The 15,957-nt window shown below is 38.6% G+C and overlaps 1 protein-coding gene across 5 annotated transcripts in view; it reads left to right on the top strand.

Moving 5' to 3' along the window:
• Nucleotides 1–15,957, top strand: part of Rps6kb1 (ribosomal protein S6 kinase B1) — a 50,188-nt gene that overhangs the window by 16,278 nt on the left and 17,953 nt on the right. For all 5 annotated transcript variants that reach the window (XM_028772327.1, XM_028772323.1, XM_028772326.1 and 2 more), the window contains 7 exons: nucleotides 7,955–8,102; nucleotides 10,357–10,414; nucleotides 11,805–11,905; nucleotides 14,371–14,461; nucleotides 14,617–14,707; nucleotides 15,378–15,485; nucleotides 15,789–15,851. In XM_028772327.1, the coding sequence (XP_028628160.1) occupies nucleotides 7,955–8,102; nucleotides 10,357–10,414; nucleotides 11,805–11,905; nucleotides 14,371–14,461; nucleotides 14,617–14,707; nucleotides 15,378–15,485; nucleotides 15,789–15,851 (660 nt within the window). The remainder of the gene's footprint in view (nucleotides 1–7,954; nucleotides 8,103–10,356; nucleotides 10,415–11,804; nucleotides 11,906–14,370; nucleotides 14,462–14,616; nucleotides 14,708–15,377; nucleotides 15,486–15,788; nucleotides 15,852–15,957) is intronic.

Raw genomic sequence — 15,957 nt, 5'->3', positions numbered from 1 at the left:
TTTTTTTTTTTTTTGATTTTTTGTTTTGTTTTGTTTTTCGAGACAGGGTTTCTCTGTGTAGTCCTGGCTGTCCTGGAACTCAGAAATCCACCTGCCTCTGCCTCTCAAGTGCTGGGATTAAAGGTGTGCGCCACCACCACCCGGCCGAATTTTTTAATGAATAATTAAATTGGCAACAATCCACTATTATAAGTGACAGAATAGGTGGCTACTCTTCCTTAAACACTTACTGTTGGAATCCTAGCTCAATAAAATGATTTTTCTCCTGGGATCAAAACAACATTCATTTCCAGTGACTTGCTTTCTGTCTGAAGCTATATTGTGTAGCACTTCAGTCCTTTATAGGACTTTTCTTGTTTGAGTTTTTTGACAGTTCCCTCTCCTCTGTCCTGTCCTACTGGAATTGCAGTTAGTTGATGTTGGATCCTGAGGTGATGATCTGATTTTCTTGCTCCCATTAGTTGCAGATTTTAATATTTGTTTGCTTCCTTTTACTGGTGTCTTTACAAATGACTTTTAAAAAAATTTTTTTTTAAATACCTGGATGTGATGGCACAGGCCTTTAATCACAGCTTTTAGGAGGCAGATGCAGGCAAAATCTCTTGTCAATTTTGAGGTCAAAGTAGTCTATATAGTGAGGTTCAGGACAGACAGGGCTACATAAAGAGACTATCACACACAAAAATCAAAACCAACAAACCAAACAAAACCCCTAAAATTTATATATTTTAGTGAGTATCATGTTAGCTTTAAATTTTTTTTATTATATTTTAAAATTTTTGTTTGTTTGTGTGGGCCAGAGGACAACTTTGGGGAATTAGTTTCCTCCTCCTACTATGTGGGTCCTGAAGATCAAACTCAGGTTGTCAGGCTTGGTGGCAGTCTCCTGTACCTGCTGAGCCATCTCACCTGCCCTCCTTGTTCTCATGTACTCTTTCAGTGCTCAGATGTATGATAATTCAAATCAGGTTAAACATACTTCTTCAAACAACTAGAGTTTTAATTCTAACCCCCTAAGTGAGATGATAATAAGCTTCTTTAAAGTGTTTTGTTTTGATTTTTCTTACATCGTGGAGACAGACGACCTATCTACCAGAACTTTCTATCAAATTTATCAGATTTTATTCCTGATGGGAATGGTCCTATTTGGTTATTTACTCAGAATATTGAGGGAAAGACTTAGTAACCATCTTTGGAAGCAAGCTACTCTAATCTTGCCCAAGGCATTCACTCACCTACATTATAAATTCTAGAGCCTTTGGCCAAAGTTTTGTGACTCACAAGGTTGCCTGTGCCTGTGTTCCACCTTATATTAAACAAGGTATTTACCTTATATTGTACACAGTGTTTAATACATAGTTTGCAGATAACATGCTGGATGCTAATATTCTGCATTTAGGTGAAATATATTCTCTTTTTAATTTACTTGCTCTGTCATTCAAGGGAACAGTAAGCTTTTTAAAATTATTTATCTTATGTATACTGTAGCTGTATGCTGTACCTTGTAGCTGTCTTTAGACATACCAGAAGAGGGCATCAGATCCCATTACAGATGGTTTTGAGCTACCATGTAGTTGCTGGGAATTGAACTCATGACCTCTGGAAGAACAATCAGTGCTCTTAATCACTGAGCCGTCTCTCCAGCCCTGAAATAGTTTATTTTTAAAATTACTTAGCTACTCTCTAGTTAAAACTCCTTTTTCATTAAAGTTTAAACAAAGAGAGCTATAGTCTCTTTGTTTTTTTCTTCAAATTCACTAGTATTTAAATCTTCTTCCTCTTGTGTCCAGGCTTCATTATTCTGGCTGTCATCATTGCTTTTGTATTACCTAACTAGTCAAATCTAGCCTTTACTTCAGCTCCATCAGTTTCCACTTCCATTCTAAGTGAAGGTTTTTGTGTCCTGATTTTGTTCTGAGGCTTTCTAATTAACGTAGTCTGTACCCTACCAAGCTTATATTTAGTGAGATGCTAATCTGAATCAGATTGTTTCTCTATGTTCCTTTATCACCCACTGAGCATTTTCTGACAGAAATTGCACAAATCTATAGATTGCTTTCGAGAAAAATCGAGAAACTCCAGCTTCATTTTATTACTTGTTTAGAACCCAAGATGTCCCAACAGTGTTTTTGGCACCAGCCTGTACAAATCCTTCTGTTCTCTTAGCTGCTCAGAGCTGTTCCTGTCTGCCTCTCTTCTTGCTCAGCCAGTACCATCCCCTCTGGGCCACCTTGTAAGACAGTCGTCCGTGATTTCTTTTGGCTGCCTTTTCTAGTCCCTATTCCAGCACTGTCTTACCTGCATTTTTTTTTTTTTTTTAAGCAAAGTGTGTGCTTTTCTGGAGCAAACTGCTCTGTTTTGGATCCTATTCCTTTCTACCTGTTTGGATACTTTACTCTGTGATTTAATCACTATTGTTCTGTCTTCTCTCCTGACTTTTTTTCCCCAGAGGTAATTTTATTATTTGTGTTTGTCTGGGCACGTGCACATGCTTCGCACCTCCATGTGAGTGGATGGCAGAGGACAGTGTATGGGGATTGGTTCTCCGCTTTCATCTTGTTTCTTCTATGGTATATAATCTAGGCTGACTGCCTGTAAGCTTCCAGACAGCTCTCCTATTGAAGACCTCCCTTCTTGAGGTAGGAGTGCTGGAATTGCAAATGTACACTGCCACAGCTGGCTTTAACCATGGCAGATGTCAAGAGTTTAAGTTGTTCTGGCTGGCACCAAACCTATTACCATTCTGCTTTAGTTTCCTCAGTTCAGATATATATCAACATGTGCAGCTTCCCGTCACTTCTTTCTTTAAAGAAATACATGTCTGTTACATGTTTAAGGAAAACCTTCTTTTACTCAAGATCTCCTTTTGCATCTTCAGAACTTGGCTTGAGAAGTAAGGTCCACATTACCTACCACCTCTGCTGCGTGTGTGTGTGTGGAGCTCAAAGGAAAATTGGCAGGAATTGGTTCTCTCCACCATTTGGGTCACAGGGATTAAATTTAGGTCATCAGGCTTGACAGCAGATATGTGTAACCGCTGAGCCTTCCCACCAATTTCGCCTGTGCCTTTTCAAGTTGTGTTTTTGCTTTTCACTCACAGTATTTTGCCTTGTGACTTTTTCAGTGATACTCTTGTCTCCGTGTCATTACTGACTTTCCAAATGCTAAATCCAATCTTTACTTAGGGATTTAATTTACATCTCTATGCTCTGAAGCTATTGACCACAGATCTTAATTTTTTAAAGATTAATTTGTATTTTACATGTATGAATGTTTGCCTATATGTAGTATGTTTGTGCACAACATGCATGCCTGATGCTTGATGAAGCCAGAAGAGAACATTGAATCCCAGAGTTCCAAATGGCTGTGAGCTGCAGTGGGAGTGCTGGGAGCCAAACCTGGGTCTTCTGCAACAGCAGCAAGCAGATGCTCTTAAGCACTCAGCCATCTTTCCAGCCACTTGACCACAGCATTTTGTTTCTCCTTTTTTCTTTTCCTTCCTCCCTCCCTCCCTCCCTCCCTCCCTCCCTCCCTTCCTCCCTTCCTCTTTTAAAGACAATGTCTCACTATGTAGCTCTGGCTAGTCTGAAATTCTCTATATAGATCACGCTGACCTCACACTGGAAGATATCCACCTGCCTCTACCTCCTGAGATTTAAGGTGTATGCCACTAGGCCCAGGGATGTAGTATCTTCTATCATCCTCTTCTTTACTTCCCTAAGACACAGTATAGTTTCTTACTTAACTGGAAGTTGACTATTTCTCAGGAAGCCTGGTCAGTAAGCTCTTGAGATCTACTTGTCTCTGCTTCCCAGTGCTGGAGTTTAAGATACACAGCCATGTACAGCTCTCTATGTGAGTGCGGGGAATTTGAACTCAGCTCCTCAGGTTCTCATGCAGAGCTGTTGCTGTGACATAGTCATCTCCCCAGGTAGTTTGTCTATCTACAATCCATTCTTCTCTGCTGACACATATGTGTAATTCCCTCTAAATTCTGATGTCTATTCAGTTTTGTTTTGTTTTGGTTTGGTTTGGTTTGGTTTTTGGTTTTTCAAGACAGGGTTTCTCTGTGTAGCCCTGGCTGTCCTGGAACTCACGCTGTAGACCAGGCTGGCCTCGAACTCAGAAATCCACCTGCCTCTGCCTCCCAAGTGCTGGCAGTCTATTCAGTTTTTATGAGGAATTTTTGTTCCACTTTTTGAAGAAAACATTTTACTATGTTATGTGCGTGAGTATTCTGCCCGCATAGATGTCTGTGCATTTCTGGTACCCATAGAGGCCAGAAGAACATGTCAGATTCTCTGGATCTAGAGTTATGGACAGTTCTCAGCTACCATTTAAGGCCAGGAATTGACTCTTGAGTCCTCTGGAAAAGCAGCCGATATTCTTAACTGCTGAGCCATCTTTCCAGGTCTGAATTGTTCATCTTTTGAGCTGGTCTATTTGTTTACTTTCATTTAAAAGTGATTTATTTAATGTGTATGGGCATTTTACTTGGATGTATGTCTGCACCACTGCTAAATATCTCTATTTTGCTGACTATTCTTTTTTGTTTGTTTGTTTGTTTGTTTTGTTTTGTTTTTCGGGACAGGGTTTCTCTGTGTAGTCCTGGCTGTCCTGGAACTCACTCTGTAGACCAGGCTGGCCTCAAACTCAGAAATCCTCCTGCCTCTGCCTCCCAAGTGCTGGGATTAAAGGCGTGCGCCACCACTGCCTGGCTCAAATTTTTAATATCAGTTTTTGCTGTGTAATTTGTGAGTCACTTGTGAACACTATAATTTTTTTACCTCTAAATTCTATTAAGAATATGAGTGTTTTGATACTTCAGTGTAATTGTAATATAATTATTGTACTTGAAAATGTTAACATCAATGTTTAATATGGTTTTTTAATATATAATCTTTGTTCAAACTTTTCCAGTGTCCTTTTTTAGAAAAGAGGGTCTCATAGCCAGGCTGGCTCTAACTTACTGTATAACTGAGGATGACCCTGAACTAGCTGTCCTGTATGTCCACTTGCTGAGTGATGGGATTACAGGTGTGGGTCATCATGATGGCCTTGTGTCTTTAGTTCACTGTAGAGCCATTTCTTACTCTTGTTAAAAAATTGTCTTTTATGGAATTGATTGATTATCTTTGAAGAGTCCAAGTCAGTTATTTGGCTCATAACCACCTGTAGTTCCCAACTCCAAGGGGATTTGATGCTTCTGGCCTCTGAGGAGACCTGCACCTACTTGCATGTACCCCCCACCACACACACACACAACACACACACTTAAAAGAGAAATTTGTTTTGTTTTATTTCATTTTTTGAAACATGTAGTCCTGATTGTCCTGGAACTCACTCTGTAGACCAGACTGGCCTTGAACTCTCAGAGATCTGCCTGCCTCTGAGATTAAAGGTATACACCACCATGCTGGCAAGAAAAATTTTCTTTTAAAAAAAAGATAAAAATATGGTTTTTTGCTTTGTTTTTTCTTTTTAAAGAATTAAAGCCAGAAGTTAGGCAGAGTGGTACAAACCTATAATTACAGCATTTAGGAAGCTAATACAGGATTTTAAGTTGAAGCCAACCCGGGCTACATAGTAAAACCATTTCTCAAACCCAGAAAGGCCCAGGGATGCAGCTTAGTTGATAGAATGCTTATCTAGCATGCAAAAAGCCCTGGGTTTGATCCAGAACCCTGTGTTGTGGCACATGCTTGCTGGTAACTTAGCTTGGGAGGTGCAGAGAAGCGGACCATAAATTCAAAGTCATTCTTGTCTACATGGTGAGTTTGAAGCCAGCCTGGAATACATGGGACCCAATTAGAAGAAAAATCTAGAAAAACAAAAATAGAATTGGTACAAGAGACAGTGGCTTACTGAGCTGATGAGGGCAGGACCACTTGGCCCAGGGTTTCAAGATTAGTCTGGGCAATAAAAGAGGACCTTCTCAGAGAGAATTAACTAAGGAGTCAGCATGAGCTGGGCATAGTGGATCATGCTTGTAACCCACCACTTCAGATATATCAGTATAAGACCAGCTAGGGCTTCAGAGTGAGATTCTATTTCAAAAGCCCCCAGACAAGAAAGAACCAGTCTAGACTTGTCTTTCTCCGTGTTATCTATTTCTATTATAATTCATTGTGGTTTTCAAATACTGCTAATCAAAATTCTGTTTTGTTTTGTTTTTTTTAAAGATTTATTTATTTTATTTATGAGTACACTGTCGCTGTCTTCAGACACACCAGAAGAGGGCATCAAATCTCATTACAGATGGTTGTGAGCCACCATGTGGTTGCTGGGATTTGAACTCAGGACCTCTGGAAGAGCAGTCAGTGCTCTTAACCACTGAGCCATCTCTCCAGCCCTGTTTTGTTTTTTTAAGTTCGTTTTTACTTGTTTTGTTTTGTTTTAGAAATAGCATCTCATACTTGTTGCTTAGGGTTGCCTACAACTCACTCTATGTAGCTCAGACTAAGCTCAAACTTGTGGAAATTCTGCCTTAACCTCTCGCATGCTGGGATTAAAGGCTTGTACCACCACCACCCAAGGCTTCATGTATGCTAAGCAAGAACTGCATCTGTCGAGCCACATCCCTAACCCAAGAGTGTACAGTTTAAAGTTATTGTCTTTCCTTCTGCTTCTGTGACAGATTATCAACAGAGCATTCTGTTGTAGGTTTGTTTGTTTTGTTTGTCTTTATGTAGTCTTGCTCATCCTGGAGCTTTCTGTGAATTCTAGGCTGGCCTTGAACTCTTAGAGGGCCATCTGCTTCTGCTAGGACTAAAGATGTGTCCACCAAGCTGGTCAATTTGTGTACTTCTGAAGTGCTTACTTTTATTCTACATTTCTGTTCTTGATTATATTTTATTCTTAGAATATGTAAAGTTATTAATAGTCAGAAATTAAATGACCATAATTGCAATAACTAATTTAAACAAGATGATGGATGGTAAATCATTGAGCTTTAACTCATCAAGGAGACTTAAAGTCTAAGTCTCTTACCATTTTTTTTTAAACTGTTAGCTTTGAGGATTTCCTAGTTGTGTTTTATTTTATAGATAGAAACCAGATATATGTTTGGTTGGGCTTTCCAAGTCAGGGTCTTATGGTAGTGTTCTGGTTGGCTTGGCATAAGCTGACCTCAAACTTAAGGTTATCTGCGTCCACTTTCAAGAACTGGAGTTCTAGGCCTATAATATGCACTGTAAGTGATACATTACTTTATGTGTTCTTTTTACCTCACCTTCATAGAAATGTTGCTTTGTCTCATTTCTTCCCTAACACAATTTCACTAAAAGCTGAGGGTTTTCATTACTCTCATCTCAATAGTTCTTTGCCTCTCAGCTTTCAGCACTTTTGCCTGAATTCCATTTCTTGGTCTGTCTCCTTCTCCAGCTGAATCTAGCCACTCATTCACATGGTGACCTTGTGGGTTCCCTGGACACATTCCGTCCTGTTGGACCACTTTTCCTTGGAGTGCTTTTTAAACTTTTCACATTGCACCTTAACTTGACAGTTTTGTTGTCGTGGTGTTCAGGAAAGCATCTTGCCAGGTTGAGTGCAGTTGCCCTGCTTACCCATAGTGTTCTGTTCTTGCTTTCATTGACATCTTTTCTCTTGATACTCTGGGCTCCAGGGACAGGATTCCTTATGTTATTTCTGCTCTCTTGGACTAAAGTTGGGAGCACACTAAGGCCTCACCTGTTAGTGAATATATGCATAAACTTGATCTGTTTACAGATGCCTAGAAAAAACCCATCTAGGTTTTCATTTACATGTTTACTACAAAACCCCAGCAAATTTAGGTATTTATAAACAGTGAGTAGCCTCCGTTACCCTTACCCACCACTGTTTCTGGTAGAAACTATTCTGTATTAGCCAGAAAAGCATAAAATAGATTTTTCCAGTTACCATAGGATAAAAATGTTCACTATTTTGTTCTTATAGATCATCTTTTTTCCTTTAGGCAATGATAGTAAGAAATGCTAAAGATACAGCTCATACAAAAGCAGAGCGGAATATTCTGGAGGAAGTAAAGCATCCCTTCATTGTGGATTTAATTTATGCCTTTCAGACCGGTGGAAAACTCTACCTCATCCTTGAGTATCTCAGTGGTTAGTACATAGTTCCTGTAATTATTCGCATTTGCTCCAGAGACTGGGTTCAAACATTTCTTTCCAGTGAAAAATGTTTTCTTCTCATTGTGAGCAAGGCTAAAAATTGATGAATACATTGAAGAAAGAAATTCACATGTGAACAAATGGTTCTATTTACAGACAAATATAAAAGAAACTTGGAAGGTTTTCCTATCTGTAAAATTTTATTTAAAATCTCCTTGTAATCAAGTATTAACATAATAATAAGCTGGGGTTTCTACTGTAATCCACATACCCCATTAAATATTCCTTTCTAAATCGAAATGTGGAAGCTTACTAAGAGTATTACAAGATACTGAATGTTTTTGAATTATATCTTTTAATCACATTTTCAAGGACCTGCTCCCTGCTGGGAATTTCCAACTCCCTTTTATTTTTTTTCTTTGGTTTGTTTGTTTGTTTTGAGACAAGGTCTCATTCTGCAAACCAGGCTGGCCTGGAGCTCACTGTGTAGTTGATGCCAGGCTGCCTTTGCGTTCCTGGCAATTGTGCTTCAGCCACCTATGTGTTGGGATTACTACAAGTAGGAACTACCACATGTGGTTCCTGAATCATATATATCACAGAGGTGTGCACACGCCTGCTATTTTTTGTCTGTTTTTTTCTTTTTTCTTTTTTTGAGACAAGATCTCTTTATACAGTTCTGGCTGTCCTAGAACTCATTCTGTAGACCAGGCTGGCTTCGAACTCAGCGATTGACCTGAGGGCTAACATTAAAGGTGTGCGCTACCAGGCCTGGCATACCTTCAACAAGTTTCATAGTAGGGCTTATGGATCTGAATGAAAGCTTCACAGTTTTACTCCTTTTTTGTTAATGCTACTTATCTTGTGACTTTATTTTGTAATTTCAGATTTATATAGATTTTATAAGTAGTACGGGGTTCCTCACCTAGATCCTCCAGACAATGTGGAATTCCTGCCCCCTCACCTAGATTCCCAACATTCCATCATCTTATCGCATTTGCTTATCTTCCCCTCATGCATATGCGTGTGTGTACATACATGTGCACACATAAACACAGTCAACACTTTTTGTACTATTCAAAGATTTATATAACTAAAACTCTAGCATTTACTTTCTAAATTCAAGGACATTTTCTTATGTAACTAGTTATAATTTATTAGGAAATTAACATTGATATAATAACAACTTTTAGTTTTCTTTAATATAGAATAGTTCTTTAGTCTGTCTTTGTCACATTGACTTTTTTTTTGGTTTTTCGAGACAGGGTTTCTCTGTGTAGCCCTGGCTGTCCTGGAACTCACTCTGTAGCCCAGGCTAGCCTCGAACTCTCGAACTCAGAAATCCGCCTGCCTCTGCCTCCCAAGTGCTGGGATTAAAGGCGTGTGCCACCACTGCCAGGCAAATAGTATCTCTTGAGGAGATAATTTCTGATTGCTTCAGAATCTCATCTCATCAGGTCCAGTGTTGGTATCCATTGCTTCCTAACTGTAACAGTTAATGGTGTTTGCCAAGTGGTTTTCTTACTCCATCCTGCCACTTTCATTTATTACTGTGCTTGGTGTTCTCCTGCAGTGCAGAGCTTTCCATTTTCTATTGAAAAACATATCTGTTCATTTATTTACACCATTATGAGGTCCTGGATTTTACAGTATAATCTTTTATTACTATATGTCACTGTCAAATTCATTTATTTTATATAAGGGTTCTGAAAAAAAGGAAGATCACATTCAGTAAAATTTAGGTGACTTAATTGTGTACTAACTTTTTTACATATGGGAAAAGTACTAGAGAGGCTTTAATCAAGACTTTTTAAACTTCAAGCCTGAAATCTATGTATTTTGAAGTTTGCAGGTGTAAAAGTTGTAATTTCAAGCCAATTTTAGTTCTTAAACTTAGATGCTTTATAGAACAACAATGCTGCTAAAAATAGCTTCCTGGAGACTTTAAAACCTCATTTTTTAGCAGCTTTTTGTTTTTTAATTTTTAAGGACTCAATCTTACAAATAAAAGAAAGTACAAACTCCTTAGAAGAGGACTAAAAGTAAAGATATTTATTCCTTGCCGGGCGATGGTGGCGCACGCCTTTAATCCCAGCACTTGGGAGGCAGAGGCAGGCGGATTTCTGAGTTCGAGGCCAGCCTGGTCTACAGAGTGAGTTCCAGGACAGCCAGAGCTACACAGAGAAACCCTGTCTCGAAAAACAAAAACAAAAAAAAAGATATTTATTCCTAATACTTTCCTTTATAGGAGGAGAACTATTTATGCAGTTAGAAAGAGAGGGAATATTCATGGAAGACACAGCTTGGTAAGTAAAATTTTTGTGGTTATATGGATTCAGGTAATGATTCATGTAATTAAAAGCAAAACTACCTTCCCAGTGTGGGCAGCCACACGATTCAATAAGTTGATCTGGAGGCAGTCAGTCACTTAGAACATCAAGGGGGAACTTTGGGACTGGGCAGCTATTGGAGGTCACGTGATTCCTTTGCCCCCAGGCCTTGGGTGGACCGCTCTTCACTGCAGAATTTCCTTGAATTGGTAAGCTGCCTGCCTTGGTTGTGGGTGAGTGTGGTTTTCCAGTGAAATTTTGTATGTGGAGCAATGGAAAGTATCAGAAATCATCTCCTCTTTTTTGTAGACTTTCCAGTTCCCAAGGTGCAGTCTTAGGGAGGTGATAACCCTGAACATACATCTGTGGATTGATTTTATAGCCAGGATGGGATCTGCCCTCCTATTCGTAAGATGGCATCTGCTTCAAATTAAAAATATACACATCCTTTTGTGAAGTGACTGTATTGGGTAACAATAAATCAGTTTGACCTACACATTAATTGACTAGAAAACACTTAAATGTTTTTTCTATCTTAATTACCGAACTGCATTCCATTGTTTAATTTCAGGCCTTTTCTAACACAGAAGCTGCATTTAAGAGCCTTAGGGATGAAGTGCCCCTTTTTGGAGGAGGCTCTCTGAGCCCTGTTGGAGGCTGTGGTCCTGCTAGCTGTGAAACTGCCTCAGTCCTCTAGGACACACCCTCTCCATCCTGGAGTAATCTGCAGGATTGCAACATTGTTACACAGCCAGTATTGCAGTGCTTTGTGCTTTTCGAATCCAGACAGGGTTGATTCAGCCCTTTAATCTTTTGAGGTAGATAAATTTGAGTGTCACACAGTTTATAGTTGTGGGCTGGCTGGCAAGAGGGTGGGCAGATACTGTGGGCATTGCTGTCTATTAATACACAGCCATATTATATAAGGGATGAGTGGGCTTTTACAGGTCAGGCCATAATGACCAAGACTTGATTTCTTAGAATAATAAAGTCCCTATTTCCTGTGGAATCTTAAAAATTGGGGGAGGATGGGAGGAATTTGTTTGATCTGAATAACTGTTGGCCTAATTTCTACACAGAGAGATTAGAACCTAATCAATAATAGAATAGACTGGACATCTTTGCACTTTTAGCACTATGTTCTAATGGAAAAATTAAAACATGGTTTAGCTTGACTAAAATGAGTGACAAATGTCCTCCTCATTGTGGCATCATCCTGTGCCATCTCTTTTCCCAGTACATTCTTTTGCCCCCACTAATTTGGTCTTTGGTGCATGTCTGTTTCTTTCAAGGAATTTTGTTCCATACATAAACTGCTTTGGATAGATTACTTTTTAAATTTTTATTAAATCACTTTTGTTTCCAGCTTTTACTTGGCTGAAATCTCCATGGCTTTGGGGCATTTACATCAAAAAGGGATCATCTACAGAGACCTGAAGCCGGAGAACATCATGCTTAATCACCAAGGTGGAGATTTATCATGAACAATTCTGTAATACATAGTCAGCATACAATCCTTCCACACAGATGATGGCCATTTTCAAGGCTCCCATGTGATCTCTGTCTTGTTACATATATTTCCCCTCAGAATATATAGCATCACAATACTTTCTGGTACTTTAAGTATTTAGTATTTTATAATTGATCATAAATAGAGTTAAACATATTAGCCATTCTTTACAACTTAAAAAAAAAGTTATATAAAATGTTTTAACTCCAAAGCCAATTCAGATGTTGATATTGATTTATGCCATTATATTTAAATGACAAAAATGCAGAAATAGTAGAAGCAAAACCTGTTTGTTTTCTTAGAAATGATCTTTTTGTACAGCCAGCTGGCATTGAAGTTCGGGTCTTCCTGCTTCAAAATCCCAAGTGTAGGGCTTACATATGTGTACCACCACCATGTAGCTAAAAGCAAAACTTTTTATAATAAATTTTAACTAATATTTGAAGAAGAAAAGGGCTGAAATTGAACCACATTATTTGATACAGCCCCCGTAATAAAATATTCACTAGGCATAGGTTAATCAGAGAAACAGACATTCTGTACTTCTGTCAATACAGCAGAGCAAGCACTGGCTATAGCTTCATGCTCCTACAGCTCAGGCTCTGCTGCTGGAGTCTGATTGGGAAGACTACAGTTTACTCAAGGAACAAACTAACAGACCAAGGCATCTACAAGGCTGTGAGCATTGCTGGCCCGTAGGTCTCCATAGGATGATTTATGAGGTAGTTAACCAATGTAAACTCTTAAACAGAAAATGGTAAGGCCTATATAAATGTTACAAATGATGCTTTTTAAAAATTTGTTTGTGAGGGGCTGGAGAGATGGCTCAGGGTTAAGAACATCTGCTCATGAAGAGGACCTGGGTTTAATTCCAGGTATCTTACAACAGCTGAAAATTTAGTTCCTGGGAATCTGAAACTAGGGTTTGCTGGCACCAGGCACACATATAGTGTACATATATACACATAGGCAAAACCCTCATATGAAAAAAACAAAACTCTTTTTTTTAATGGAAAAAATGATAGAATTGACAAACTGCATTGTTGGAACTATGCCTGTATTCCTCCCTTCCTATCCCAAACCTACAATCTGATTCTGAATTCTTTGTTGTTGATTTTAAGGTATTCATTTAAAGTTATTTTTCCTGTTCTGAGAACTGAACCATGTTCTTTGTGCATGCTACCACCAAGCTATGGCTCCCAACCCTTCTGAGTCTCAGTTCTAAGGCAAAGGATAGAACAAGAGAGTGGTGGAATGGCAAAATTACTTTTAAATCCATAACTTTGGATATATCATTTGGTTCTATGAGAATAAAAGCTATGGTAGGTACAGTGGCACACAACCTATAATTCTAGCACTGTAGAGTCTAACTAAAGAGAATGAAATTCAAGGGTAGCCCAAATAGGTACTTGAGTTCCAGGCCAGGTTCTGTCTCCCACCCAGATCCAGTCTCAAAAGGGTTCTGAGGGGCTGGAAAGATAGTTCAGTGGCGAAGACCATATGCTGCTTTTCAGTAGACTTGGGTTCCCAGCACTGCATATTGACTCACAGCCATTCAAACTCCAGTTTCAGGATATCTGAGCCCTCTTATGGCTTACTTAGGCATCAGTACACATGTTGTACTTACATTCATGCAGGCAAAGTTACTCATATGTAAAATATATTTCTTACAAATGAGAAAATAAAAAATATAGCTCCAAGTTTCTTCATTTGTATCAGAATGTCATAGATGTCCACAGTTGAGTAAGTGTGAGTAAATGAGCCATTGCCTTTTGTCTGAAAGGAACCTTCAGTAATAGACCCTTGCTGTTGGTGAGCCACTGATTACTTAAATGACAGCTCAGAGAAAGTTATCTGAAATAATTTTTGTGTAAGGTGGAATTCCACCTTCTAGAACAGAAATAGTTATCCCATGCAAATTTTAGTTCTTTTCCTAGACTGACAGCTTTTGGCAGTAAATAATTTAATTTGTTTCTGCTGACTGATAGCATTTGGCATAGTAAGCCATATGGTAACTTTATAAGAACTCTTAAGTACACTATGAAAAAACCAATACAGTTGAAGTATGCCATGAGTTTTGTTTGAATACAGAATGTTTACTAAGGGTATATATTACTTAAACCAGATTTTCAAAGGTGCTTTTTCAGGACAGAACAGAATTCTGCATATAGGTAAAGCCAGAGCTTTAGACAGTTGCATTAGTTTTTGTATTTTCTCCTCCTGCACTGATTATATCACTGGCAGTACCCTATCTTTAAGTAGTTTTTAACCTATAGTAGATATGGCATCTCGTTCTCAGCATCTTCAAGAAGGGTTTAGAAAGGAAAAGCTAAATGGAAGGAAGAATTACCTGTGTGCTATGTTCAGAAACTACATATTCTTGAAACTCTCAGAATAATCATGCTTTAATCTTTCATTGTAGGTCATGTGAAGCTAACAGACTTTGGACTATGCAAAGAATCTATTCATGATGGAACAGTCACACACACATTTTGTGGAACAATAGAATACATGTGAGAGCTGCATGTTAAAAGAAATATAGCTGGTTTGGGGGTAATATCTAACTTTTACCTGGTTTAAATTACTCTTAGTTTTCTTAGTTTAGTAATTTTATTCAGATGATGTGAATGTGGGTAAATTGTAAGGAATGTTATTTTTCTCATTGTAGGGCCCCTGAAATCTTGATGAGAAGCGGCCACAACCGTGCTGTGGATTGGTGGAGTTTGGGAGCATTAATGTATGACATGCTGACTGGAGCAGTAGGTGCACGTTAAACCTGCATGTGTTATGATCTGTGCTGGAGAGTTACTAAGCCATTTAGTGAGAGCTCTTTGCTGTAGTTTTAGAACATGTTCCTGGTGGAGTTACTTTCAAAAAGACAAAACATTTGTTGTTATCTGTAGTTTAGCATTAATGTTAGCTTATGATTTTGAGGGATTCTATACTTTTAAAAATATTTTTATTAAAGTGATGTTTTTGGGGCTGGAGCGATTGCTCAGTGGTAGAAGAGTGAAGTCTGCCCTAGTTGAGTTCCCAGCATCTTGTCAGGTGGCTCACAGCCTCCTGTAACTGTAGTCCCAGGGGATCTGATGCCTTTGGTCTTTGTGGGCACCCATACACATGGCACAAACCCACAATGCCATGTGTACACATAATTAAAAATTAAAAAAAAAATTAGACTGACTTATGTCATGGCAGTCTAATGAAATGCAGAGAGAGAAATGGGAGCATAAAATGAGATGCCTCACTGACCATGCAAGACTTCCAGGGTATTGATCCTTAGTGTTCACTGTTTAAAGCCAGAGGTCTCTGAGTTAACTATTTTTAAACATGCTTTCTTATCTCAATGTATAATCATCCAATTCAGGAACTATATAATATTTTTAACTAAAATTTTGATTTATATACTAATTTTTTTTCTACCCCTAGCCTCCATTCACTGGGGAGAATAGAAAGAAAACAATTGACAAAATCCTCAAATGTAAACTTAATTTGCCTCCCTACCTCACACAAGAAGCTCGAGATCTGCTTAAAAAGGTAGGACTCTTAAATGACAACCTCATCAGCAAGGCTTAATGAGATAGAATTTGGTACACACACACACATATACACTCTCTTCCTCCCTCCCCCTTCCCCCCCCCACGATACTAAACAGAAAAAATTTGCAATTTTTTAAAGCAAGAGCAAAGTATATATTTAAAAGTTTTTCTTTTGTTCTCAAATATGATCTGGTATTAATAAATCATATTCCTTGAGCACACATAGGGACAACCTTCTATAAAGGAGAAAATCATTTCCATTAGCTACAGGTTTTTACCAGTGCTTCTTTTCTTCCCAAAGCTGCTGAAGAGAAACGCTGCTTCTCGTCTTGGAGCTGGCCCTGGGGATGCTGGAGAAGTCCAAGTAGGAACTGAGATGTTTGCTGTTTGGGGGAACATAATGCTAATTGTGCTTGTTTGTGATGGTTATATTGGGTACTGATACATTTAGCTTATTTTATGATTTATGA

This window comes from Grammomys surdaster, unplaced genomic scaffold (assembly GCF_004785775.1).
Source record: "Grammomys surdaster isolate TR1022 unplaced genomic scaffold, NIH_TR_1.0 213, whole genome shotgun sequence".
NCBI lineage: Eukaryota > Metazoa > Chordata > Mammalia > Rodentia > Muridae > Grammomys > Grammomys surdaster.
This window is presented reverse-complemented; position numbering and strand designations above follow the sequence as displayed.